Source organism: Dromiciops gliroides, chromosome 1, assembly GCF_019393635.1.
Source record: "Dromiciops gliroides isolate mDroGli1 chromosome 1, mDroGli1.pri, whole genome shotgun sequence".
Classification (NCBI taxonomy): Eukaryota; Metazoa; Chordata; class Mammalia; order Microbiotheria; family Microbiotheriidae; genus Dromiciops; species Dromiciops gliroides.
In genome coordinates, this window is record NC_057861.1 from 602,195,212 (window position 1) to 602,207,904 (window position 12,693).

Sequence of the window (12,693 nt, forward strand, 5' to 3'; positions counted from 1 at the left end):
ATAAAATAGTAATGGTTGCTACTAACGAGATCATTTAATAATACTAATAATGCCAAATTGACAATTGAGCATACTTTTGTGTTAACTTCAACCTTTTATTTTTAATGAAAACCATTTAAAAACTTGTTTCAGAGAGAATATTTCAGAGAAGGATGATGTTTGGACTGAAACTGAGAAAATCAGAGTATGTGTACGGAAACGCCCTCTAGGCATGAGGGAAGAAAGGCGTGGAGAAATGAATATTATCACTGTAGAAGATAAAGAAACTTTACTTGTCTATGAAAAGAAAGAGGCAGTTGACCTTACCCAATATATCCTACAGGTATGATGCTACCTTTTAAATCTTGAACTTATTTACATTTATGTTGTAAAGAATGTTAACTTTGATCTTTTTATTAGGGTATCTTAGAATGTTGACATTGAAAAAGACTTAGGGGATCCAATCTCCTGCCCAATGGAAGAATCCCCTCTACACACTCCCAGAAAGATCATTCTCCTTAAATATGTCCATTAATGAGTATCACAAATTACAATAGCACAAAACATTGTTCCATTTTTATGCTTTAGTTGTTAGAAAGTTCTCTCATGCTACTCAGAATGGAATGTCTAATCCCTCTTCCATACGTCAACCTTTCACATATTTGAAAGTCCCCCTTGTTTCCCACCCCAACCCCATAAGACTTCCTTTTTTTTCAGGCTAAAAGTTGCAGCCTGTGAGTTCTATTTCAGGTTCAGTATTTATCTGACCTTGGGCAACTCAGTCTCTCTGTGCCTTAATTCTTTTCTACAAGTAAAATGAAGGTATTAATATAACAAATCAAAGGTATATCATGTGGACCAAGTCAACAAGTTTCTATTAAACACCTACTGTGTGTCAGGCATTGTGCTCAGCTCTGGGGATACAAAGAAAGGCAAGAAACAGTTCCTGCTCTCAAGGAGTTCACAGTCTAATGGAATGAAATGGTATGAAAAGTATGAACAGGATAAATTGGGCATAATCAACAGAGGAAAGGCACTAGCATTAAGGAGGATTGGGCAAGCTTCCTGTAGAAGGTAAGATTTAACTGGGACTTGAAACTGGGGGTCCAGGAGGAGGAAATGAGGAGGGAGATAATGCCACACCTGGCAGGCAGGCAGCCAATAAGGAGGCAGAGTTGCAGATGGATTGTCTTTTGCAAGGAACAGCCAAGAGGCCAGTGTCACTGGAGTGTGAAGTGTGTTGGAGTGAGTAAGCTATGAGAGGACTGGAAAAATAGGAGAAGGCCAGGTTTGGAATGCCAAACGGGATTTTAAAATTTGTTCCTGGAAATGATATGGAGCCAGTGGAGATGATCGTTGAGGGCTGACATGATCAGTAATATGCTTTAGGAAGATCAGTTTGACAGCTTAATGGAGATGGAGTGGGGAGAGAATTGAGGCAGGCAGATCAACCCGCAGGCTCTTAACAGTAGTCTAGCCTTGAGGTGATGATGACCCACACCAGCCTGGTGGCAGTGTCAGAGGAGAAGAGGGGAGTATTGTGAGCGATGTTATGAAGGTAAAATTGACAGGCCTTCACAACATATTGGATATAGGGGATGGGGACAGTGAAAGTGAAGAGTTAATGACAGGGGGGCAGCTAGGGGGCACAGTGGATAAAGCACCAGCCCTGGATTCAGGAGGACCTGAATTCAAATACAGCCTCAAACACTTGACACTTACTAGCTGTGTGACTCTGGGCAAGTCACTTAACCCCCATTGCCCCGCGCAAAAAAAAAAAAAAAAAGTTAATGACAGTAGAGATTTGGAGATGTGAGCCTAGAGCTCAGGGAAGAGGTTAGAGCTAGATAAGGAGATCTGAGAATCATAGGCAGAGAGATAGTAATTAAATCTTAAATCCATGGTTGCTGATGAGATCACATGAAGGGTTTCATGTCCAACACAGAAGACTAAATAAATAACTTGAGTCTAGAGTGGGGAAGTTCCCAGTCCTTGCCAAAATGGCCGTAAGGACTCAATCTAATCAAAAGGTAAAGTCCTCACACTTTATTGGCACTTGCTTCAGGTTAGCAGGAACATTCTTTGATAACTGTTTTGGGTGGTGTAGAAGTACTTTTATGTTGTTGAGCAATATATAACAAAGACATATGATGTTAATATAATCATTTCATAATTTGTCCTCTCTACTCCTTACACTTTGACATACTCAAACATTCTCTTTCCCCACCTGCCCCACCCCGTATTTATTTCCAGCTCACCCTTATTGATCTAAGAGTCAGGTAGGTGGTAGATGGGGATAAAGCTATAATCTACTCTTTTACTGGAAAAGTGACTACAGTTATCCCTTCCACATAGCGGGTGTTAGGAGCATAGCGCGCCCCACAATCTGGAAAATCCATGCAAAATACTTTTGGCTTTCCCTTCATGCCAGAGAAGAAGTATGAATTATTATGGTATTAAAAGATAGAATATATTGATATTATATAATACTCTCTCTCTCTCTCTCTCTCTCTACACACACACACACACACACACACACATATACATACATATGTGATATGTTTCTGAGCTTCTAAACTTTTTCTTTGTTATCTGCTGGCCTTCACATATTGTCTCCAGCTTCTTCAAACACCCCAAAAATTCCCATTTAATTTCTTATGCCAAGCCAAGATATATTGAAACCACTGTGGGGAAAGTCACAATGTGGAAGGGAAAACTGTACATGTACATTTTATTTATTATTTACATAGCTTCCTTCACACTTAAGCCGAATTTTTTTTATTATTGTTTTCTTTCCCCACTTTGAACTCAGATTTCTATTCTTTTTTCTTCATCTTGGTTACAAAAATTGGACATTTCTTTTTTGCTCAAAATTATTAGCTGATCTCTGCATGACCAATTATGCTTCAACAATCAGTACTTATTTTGAAGATGGCTGGAATGATTAAACCAATTTTGCCACTTTCTATAACTAGGCATAAATACTGTGTGACCATCATCTATAGAAGACTTCTATAGCTCTGAGTGACTTCAGATGATGCCATTCTTTATTTGCAGTAATTTTCTCAATAAGGCAACACTTTTGTATTTTTCTGTCATTCTCCCAAGCATAGTAGCATTATTTCTTCATGTTCATTATCAGTCAATATTTATTGAATACCTGCAATTGTTACAATTCAGTGTTGTTATACTTTATACCACCATAGTTTAGATTTCTCAACTGTCAAGAAATACTAAGTGAGTTTTATCTGCTTTTTGTTTCTTGAAATGGAAGGCAATGGTGGGATAAAATTTGGAACTCAAAACTTTAAATAAAAATGTTTTTTATTTAAAAAAAAAAAAAAGGATGGGGCAGCTAGGTAGCACAGTGGGTAAAGCACCAGCCCTGGATTCAGGAGGACCTGAGTTCAAATCCGGCCTCAGACACTTGACACTTACTAGCTACGTGACCCCATTGCCCCGCAAAAAATTAAATTAAATTTTTTTAAAAAGGAAAAAAACCTCATCTCCCTCCTGTAAGTCTTCTTCCTCACCCTACTCTAATCACCTCTTTGACATCAGATCATTTGGAATTTTTTTACCTTATTTTGGGGGAATAAAAGGGCTGCCAACATTATTGGGCACACTATTTTGGTAGATAATAACATATTTTTTGCTGCTGCTTTAACTTGTTAATTGACAACATGTTCCAGACTGTTACAGTGTTTAGGGTTTGATGCCTAACTAATGTAAACTGGGATCTTTACCAGGAACCCCAGTTGTTTGGGGTGTTTATCACTGCTGACCCATGGAGATATCCCAAAAGAATTAAGATTCTCTTTCTAAGATCATCAGGGAAATTTTAGTTATTCTTCTGCTCAAGCAGTTCTATCAGGAATAAAAATCCTTTTTTTTTTTTTGGTTATCCTTAAAAATACACACATTAATTGCTATTGTATATAAGCAATGAAGCTGAGAAAAAGAAGATATTGTCATCTGATAGCTTCTGATTGCTTATCCTGTCTGGGTTAATTATTATTGTGAGCTTTATGTAGCATGTCATTTTATTGGTTTAATTGAAGAAAATCTATTTATTTTCCTATAAAAATAAAATTTATTTTTCAGCATGTTTTTTATTTTGATGAAGTCTTTGGTGAGACGTGTACCAATCAAGATGTATATTTGAAGACCACTCACCCACTCATTCAGCATATTTTTAAAGGGTAGGATAGTCATTTGTTTCTCTTTCCTTTTTACATATTATTTTTCTATATGAATCCTATTTGTATTTTTCATACTGAATGAAAGATGAATTAAAAATTTAATTCTACAGTAATTCTACTGTATTTTAATTTAATGACTATTTAAATTAAGCTATGTGGGGAAAATGTAATATCGATATTTATAGCACTACATACCTAGAAATTTGTATCACTCCTCATAAGTGAGTGATTTTGATTCTCTCTACAATAGGAAAATATAGGTTGTTTTAAAAAAGATAATTTATCAGTACTGAGAATTTAAAGTTTTAACAACTGGCTGCATTTAATCAGATATTTTGATAGTTAGAATTATGTATTCTTGTAGTTGAAATTAAGATTTCCATAATCAGACATTGGGTTTTCATGAGAGCACAAATTCAAATTGAGACTCTTCAATAAATACAATAATAATGTTTAAAAATTTATGAAAATCACAAATAGATGAAAGTTTTATGCATAGTCTTTCAGTTCTACATTTCTTCTCTAATAGTTCTCAAGAGGGAGGAGAGTTTAGGAACATGAATTAATAAAATGAGTTGGAATTTATTTAAATTGCATTATACTCAATAGTATGGCAATAGGCATTAGTATGTGATGGGGAGATAGTGAATAATAATAACATAATAGGAACCTATTTCTTGACCATAGACGAAAAAGATAAAACAAGCAGTATACCCTTAAAACACTTCTGAATTTGTTGTAGTCATTAACCTAACAAAACTTCTTTGTTCTCCCTTTGACACTATCTTCCATCAGTACCTCTATTTTGTTTCTTCCCCTGCATGTTTTCAATTCCCCTTTTAACTGCACTTCTTTCACCTCAGCAAAGTTTGAGTGCCTACTGTTTATAGAACACCATACTATCTGCTCTATGGGGGGAATAAAAGACATGATTCCTCTCCTTAAGAAGCTGATAATCTAATCTTAAATACAGTGTAGTGGAAAGAGCAATAGACTTGGAGTCAGAAGAGCAAGGATCTGGTGTTGGTTTTGCCACTTATTAGTTGTATAGCTTTGGAAATCTCTTCTCTCAGCCTCGATTTCCCCACCTGTAAAATGGGGATAATACTGGCCTTTCCCACCCCACAAGGTTGTTGTGAAGAAAATGTTTTGCATTCTGGTAGTTTGACATTTTACTTTCTCATATTTCCATAATTGTTTTCTTTAACTTCCCTAGCTTCGGATTGATTTATATCTTCTTAACTTTGCTACAAGGAGGTGCTGTGTAATGTTATTTATGCAAAGCTTCATATTACCTATCAGCTCTACATTTCTCTGCTTGACCTTTTAAACCTTTTGTAATTTTGCCCCAATCTAATAATCTAATCTTACTTTATGTTACTTCTGACATGAACAGCAAGACCTATCTCTTTATCATATACTATGCTCATTCTTATCTCTGAGGCCCTGATTCACGTTCCCATTTTGCCTGGATTGATTTTTCTCACCATCATTTCAAATCTTATCAATCCTTAAAGGCCCAGACTCAAATCCCACCCTTCTCTACAAAGTTTTCCCCAATTGTTCTAGCTCATATTTGAACTATTATTATTGAAGGGCAACATCACAGAATTTAGCATTTTGGTTGTATTTCATTTTATTTATACTCATTTCCTGTGCATGAATCTTATGTCCCTGACCAGACCTCTTCAGGACAAAGGTCATGTAATCTCTTTTTTTCTATATACACAAAGCCTAACTGGGCCCAGAATAAAAGCCCAATAAATATGTGTTGCTTGATTGGTTGAGTCAAGTCCTTGTTCCTCTTTCCTCTGTTATCTTTTTTAAAAAGCATCTATTTTGCAAATAAACCTGTTTTATGAACTCTTTTCCCTCCTGGAGCATTTATAAAATGTAAAGACATTTCATGTATGTAGCTCATTTTTTGTTACTTAAATACAGGTTAGTGGTCTAACAATATGCATAAGTGAGTCGAATTCATATACTAATTAATAATTCTTTTCACAGAGGAAATGCCACTTGCTTTGCATATGGACAGACAGGGGCTGGAAAGACTTATACCATGATAGGGACTCATCAAAACCCAGGACTCTATGCTCTTGCTGCTGAAGACATCTTTAGGCAAATAGACCTAGCCCAGCCAAAGAGAGACCTCTCTGTGTGGATTAGCTTTTACGAGATCTACTGTGGACAACTTTATGATCTACTGAATGGAAGGAAAAGGTACCTGATAAAACTATAAAGCAGTTTGTTGTTACTATTTGGCGTAAGAATCACTGAGTCATATTTTTGGAGAAAAAAAATGGCATTAATTAGGGGTATTGTTCTTTGGTGGAAATACAAACACTCTAACTTTCCTTTTGCCTTGGGAGACAATGGGCACTTAATAAATGTATATTGAATGGAATGGAGTAATAAAAATATTGAGTGTAAAGACAAAAGACTTGAGTTTATTTTAGATTCTGGAAATATATTTTACGAATTAACTTAAATTGTTTTGTTGGTACTATCACTAGCCTTGATCGATATAATTTTTTAAAAATCCATAATGTGGGGCAGCTAGGTGGCACAGTGGATAGAGCACCGGCCCTGGAGTCAGGAGTACCTGAGTTCAAATCCAGCCTCAGACACTTAACACTTACTAGCTGTGTGACCCTGGGCAAGTCACTTAACCCCAATTGCCTCACTTAAAAAAAAAAAAATCCATAATGTAAATAAATCTGACCTGGTTTTCACTTTTCTGTGACTTTGAAACATAGAACCTGGTAGGTTCTATGCTGCTTTTAATTAGATCTTCATTAACATTCTTCTTGCTCCTGCAGACTTTTTGCAAGAGAAGATAGTAAACATGTTGTACAGATAGTGGGATTGCAGGAACTACCAGTGCATAGTGTGGATCTCCTTTTAGAGGTAAGCCTTATTCGAAATCTCAACACTGCTACTTCTAACTACAAATGTTTTAAAAAAAATGGAAATACTCATTTTGCTAGTTAACTCAAGGACCTTGGATTTAATCAAAGTAAAAATTGTTTAAAGTGAAATTTTTTATTTGCAAAGGGAAAAAGTTGCTTTCTTACCAGGTTCTCCATTTCTTTGTATTGCTTATATTTTATGATACTTTGGAAGCTGAAGGGGTTTAGAATATACCATCACTGCAGTTGAAAGAGGCTATTTCCTAGAGCCTCTAAAGATTAATTTTAAAGGATGTTTCACCATATTTTCCTGTCAGAGTAATTTTATTCAGAGCCATGTTTATTAAACTTGCTTCTTAAGGACTTTCTACACCTCAAGGAGATTGGTTCCCTACAGAAACTTTTTCTAGCAAGTGCTATTATAGGGCTGAAAAGTCATGATGCCATATCTGCAAGGCCCATCAGGAAGATTTTGAACTTTAGCCATAACTTCAACAAGGATTTTGGAAAGACTGGATGGAGTAGCAAAGTACCATTATTCAGTTTCACCTTTATGGAACTGCCTTAAAAGGAAAGGTCTTCCACAGGCTGGCCTTTGTCAGCCTTTTTTTTTCAGTCTTGTCTCTCACTGTTCCCGTTCCAGAAAAGCTATTCTATATCCTTCCCCCCAACATGACTTGTGCCTTCCTCTTCCAACACTATACCACTCTGTTGTTGTTAATAATTTGTGGGTATATCTTTTAGTTTTAGTTTTTACTAATATCTTACATTTTTGTTTCCTTCACTTCAGAATATTTCCCTTTCCCATCAAGCCATCCCATGTAATAAAAATGAAGGAAAAAAAGAAAACAGTTCAGCAAAACCAATTCAGTCAATTGAATCTTAACAGTATATGCAATATTCCATATCCATTGTCTCCCTTCCCCCCAGTCCCCTGCACTGTGAAAGGGAGGGAGGTGTATTTTTTCATCTCCTCTTCAAGATATACTTAGTCACTATAGTTTAATTTCTGCATGTGTTTTATCCACTGTTCCCTCCCCCCATTAGATTAGAAGCTTATGGATGGCAGGGCACCATGCCATTCTCTGCCCCCCCCCCCCCCAGTCACCTAGCACAAGGTCTCTTTCAATGGAAGTTTGCTCCAGTTTGAGACTGGAACTCAATATCTCATCCATGCAGGAAGTACAATGGCTATTCGTGGACCTGATCCCACTGCTAATTGGCAGAGAAGCTTTAGCTGCTCCATTTTCAACTTGGGTGGTATGCCCCTCCTTAGGGAGCCCCTTACTCTTTGGGCCTCACCACATTGGTGCTAGACTTAGTGAAAATACTAAATTAGCTTAGCCCACTGCAGCTCAGAATTCCCAAAGCTCATGAAATCCATCAGCCTCAGCCTCAGCCTCAGCCTCCCCCAGTAGCTTGTCTTACAGGTGTACAGTACTACATCTAGCCAAAGGTTTTGGGTTTTTTTAAAGGATTAGACTTCAGGTATTAGGTATGAGGATTTCTAAGGGAAGGGGGCATTTTAAATTTTTTATGTTGTTTAAAAAAAAAAAAACTCTCAAGTTGGGAATCGACTTGGAAGTTGACCAGGCAGATTAATTTTTACATCAGTACTTAATTTTCTCCATATCTCTGAATTGAGTACAAAAGATATCCAACATTTCAAATTCACCATGGGTTCTGGGTTTTTCCTGTGGCATAACTGTTTGCCTCTTGAGTCTTAGAAACTGAAACCTGAGGAAGGTATTTAAATTTGGCCAGTTTGCAAAATCCCAGCTATTGGCTAAAAAGCAGTCATCTCCTGGCAATTGCAGAGGCACATATCATAACCACATCTATCTTGCAGTGATCCCTCTGAGGACCGGGTTGCTACTGAACTGCCCAACTGGAAAACTCATATGCCTTTGGAGGATTCATATGGCTCTAGAGGGGGAAAACAAAACAAAACAAAACATTTCAAGCGGGTGGAAGAGTTTAAACACAGACAGTCTCTAGAGAAATAGCCTTCAGAAAGTTTGAAGTCAGTGAGGGGAAACCAGAAGGATCCATTGCCTCATGTTATTATTCCCTGTTTACCCTCTCCTTAACCCTCATTCTTTCCTGTTGACCAGCATTCACAGGGTAGTATGTTCTCTGTAAATTTGGTGGAAAACTTCAGGTGAGAAGAGTGAATTTTTAGAGAAATCTCTTTTCCTAGACTAAAAGCTATAATAGTGAGAACGAGTCTGAAAATTTATTCAAGATTTACTCAAGAGGATTTTCTATAATCTGTTTTCCTTGGTATATAGATATGGCCATTATTATCCTAAAACATATTTCCCAAGAGGAGACATAAAGATATCTTTTATGATTCATAGTGGAGTAGTATTTTGGGGAGGATATTTACTTTTTGACTAATAGCCATTGCCCAATTGATGTATGGTCAAAGGATATGAACAAATAGTTCTCAAAAGAACTGCCAAGTATTCACAACCAAATGAAAAAAATGCTTTAAATCACTAATAATAGGAGAAATACAGATCAAATCACCCTGCAAATTGGCAAAAATGAGAAAAAAATGGCAACAGTTCATGTTGGGGACATTGTGAAAAGAAAGGTTCAATAATACATTGTTGGTAGAGCTATGAAGTGGTACAACCATTTTCAAAGCAATTTAGAATTATGCAACTAAAGCGATTAAAATGTCCATACCCTCTGAACTAGATGCCCGGTTAATGGGCTTTTACCCCAAGGAAGCCATTGATGAGAAAAATACCCCCATTTACTACAAAATATTCATAGAAGCATTTTTTGTGATACCTAAGAATTGGAAACAAACTTAATTATGCTATCCATCATTTGGAGAATAGCTAAACAAATTATGGTACACGAATGTAATGGGATATCACTGTGCTATAGGAAATGATGCATATATTGAATACAGAAAAACATGGAAAGATTTATATTTATAGCTGATGCAGAGTGAAGTTAGCAGAACTAAGAAAACAAAATGCACAGCAACTACAATGTAAGATAAAAAATCAAAAGTAAATGTGTCAAAATTATAAAGATCAAGTAGGACTAGAAGGAAGAGATGAGAAGACACCTCCAATCAACTCCTTCATGGAAGTGGGAGGCCCACAAGTATTACACATTGAACATGTTATTGAACTTTTTCATTGTATTGATCAGTTGTACTGACTTTTTTTTTTTCTCCAAAAAATACCATTTATTATTTGGGATGACTTTCTGAGAAGGGGAGAAGGTATATGGGATACTGTGGTGGTGTAAGAAACAAAAAATATTAAGAAAAATTATTTTTAAAAAATAATTTATACAATATAAAATACACTATTGATAGGAACATTTTTCTTAAGTATTCATATTCTTTCTTGATATATGAGAAGACAACAGGCAATGGCATATTTTCTGTTAGAAATTAGCATTGCTGGAGGCAGCTAGGTGGCGCAGTGGATAAAACACTGGCCTTGGATTCAGGAGTACCTGAGTTCAAATCCGGCCTCAGACACTTGACACTTATTAGCTGTGTGACCTGGGGAAGTCACTTAACCCCCATAGCCCCACAAAAAAAAACCAAACAAACAAACCAAAAACCAAGAAATTAGCATTGCTTTATATTTCCTTATTTAGGCTTTTCCCCATTTTATTTTTTTAAATAGATTTTTATTGACATCTTGGGTTTTTTTTTAATGACATCTTTATTTTTATTAACCTCTAACTGAAGTTTATAATTTCCTTCAATTCTTTTTTTACATTATTATTTTGGGGAGGCAGGAGGGAGCAGGGCAGTGAGGGTTAAGTGACTTTCCCAGGGTCACACAGCTAGTAAGTGTCAAGTGTGTGAGGCTGGATTTGAACTCAGGTTCTCCTGAATCCAGGGCTGATGCTCTATCCACTGTACCACCTAGCTGCCCCATACAATAGATTTTAAACATTACACTCAAAGTCACTAGCTTCCATTTGTTCAGTCCTAATTCTTAGGCAATTATTTTCGTCAGAGAGCTTTTCCATTTGGCTTTTCAAGTTGTTGACTTTTTTCTCATGTCTTTCCTGCATCACCCTCATTTCTCTTTCCATTTTTTCCTCTACCTCTCTGACTTTAACTTCAAAGTCCTTTTTTGAGCATCTCTATGGCCTGAGACCAATTCATATTTTTCTTGGAAGCTTTGGATGTAGGAGCCCTGACATTGCTATCCTCTTCTGAGGGTGCCCCACCAAAAAAAAAAAATCTAATGTGTGTCCTTACCTGCCCCCTAAGATTTACTGATAAATTCAGCAAGAGTTTAGGCTTTTAAGCATTTATTAAAGAGTAAAGATAACACATGGAGTACAGAAAGAAAAGCCTATCTCCTTTCCTCTCTCTGCCACCAACTCAAAGTCCTGGAACGAAAAGGGCAATCCTCAGCGCCTTCTCCCAGAAGTCCCCTGTGGAACAGCAAGCAGGGCAGTCCCCACACACAGTTCCAAGCTAATTGGCTGGTCCATTGATTGACATGACTTACAGGCGGTCTATGAATAGACATAACTTCCATACGCCAGGCAGTCACATGCTTTCTCCTCAGGGCAGAGCTGCCCTGGTTCTCACAATGTCTTTCTCAGCAGGGTGGTGGTGCTCTGATTCTCACATGAGAAAGCAAGGTACAATAAAGCAAATCCAAATGAATTCTAAAAATAGAGGACAATGTGAAATATCTCCTTGGAAAAACTGCTGACCTGGAAAATAGATCCAAGAGAGATAATTTGAAAAGTATTGGACTACCTGAAAACCATGATCAAGGAAAAAGAGCTTAGACATCATCTTCCAAGAAATTGTCAGGGAAAATCGCCCTGGTATTCTAGAAGCAGAAGGTAAAATAGAAATTGAAAGAATCTACCGATCACTTCCTGAAAGAGATCCCAAAAGGAAAACTCCCAGGAATATTGTAGCCAAATGCTCAAGCAGGAGCCCCTTATACAAGTAAAGAGAAGGCTTATAATTCCTCTCTACAACTTCTCTGTTGACATAGCCAATGTCATCCCATCTAGCCCTGCTTTATATAATCTGACTTAGCTTGGGAGTTCAGAGTCTTTGGTTGGCAGAAGACATCATATTTTTCCATCCACTTTACCCTACCAGTGAGCAGCAGATGTCTTTTAAACATGCATTTTAGGTAAGCTAGAAGCCCTTCCAAAGAAATCAGACACTTCACATTCAGGATTTATGTATTCTATTTATGTTTGTTTAAGAATATCTGGAATGACAAGCATGAATTATGAAGTTGAGAACATAGCTGCTTATTCTCATAGTGCTTCCTTAGGTGAGAGATATTTTCACCTGGCTTTGGGGGTACTTAAGTCCTATTCCAATTGATGATTCAGTCCCCACAAGTATAGTGCTTGAATCTAGTTCATCGGCTGACAGGAGGACAATTTTTTTCCCCTAACTTTCTGTTTATACATAACGTAATTCCCTTCTCTAATGGATATTGATAGATATTTCAACTTTTTTTTTTTCATTTTCCAGATCTTGAAAGTTTCTGATCCCTCCTGGGCTTATTTCCCTTGTTAAATTTTGGTTTGGTTTGGTTTGGTTTTTGCAGGGCAATGGGGTTTAAGTG

General features: G+C 36.9%; 1 protein-coding gene across 1 annotated transcript in view; it reads left to right on the forward strand.

Annotated features, from left to right (window-relative positions):
* KIF24 (kinesin family member 24) overlaps positions 1–12,693 on the forward strand; it is a 56,372-nt gene that overhangs the window by 22,619 nt on the left and 21,060 nt on the right. Inside the window, exons 3-6 of the mRNA XM_044002991.1 lie at positions 133–322; positions 4,084–4,181; positions 6,189–6,404; positions 7,004–7,091. Of these exons, the coding sequence (XP_043858926.1) occupies positions 133–322; positions 4,084–4,181; positions 6,189–6,404; positions 7,004–7,091 (592 nt within the window). The remainder of the gene's footprint in view (positions 1–132; positions 323–4,083; positions 4,182–6,188; positions 6,405–7,003; positions 7,092–12,693) is intronic.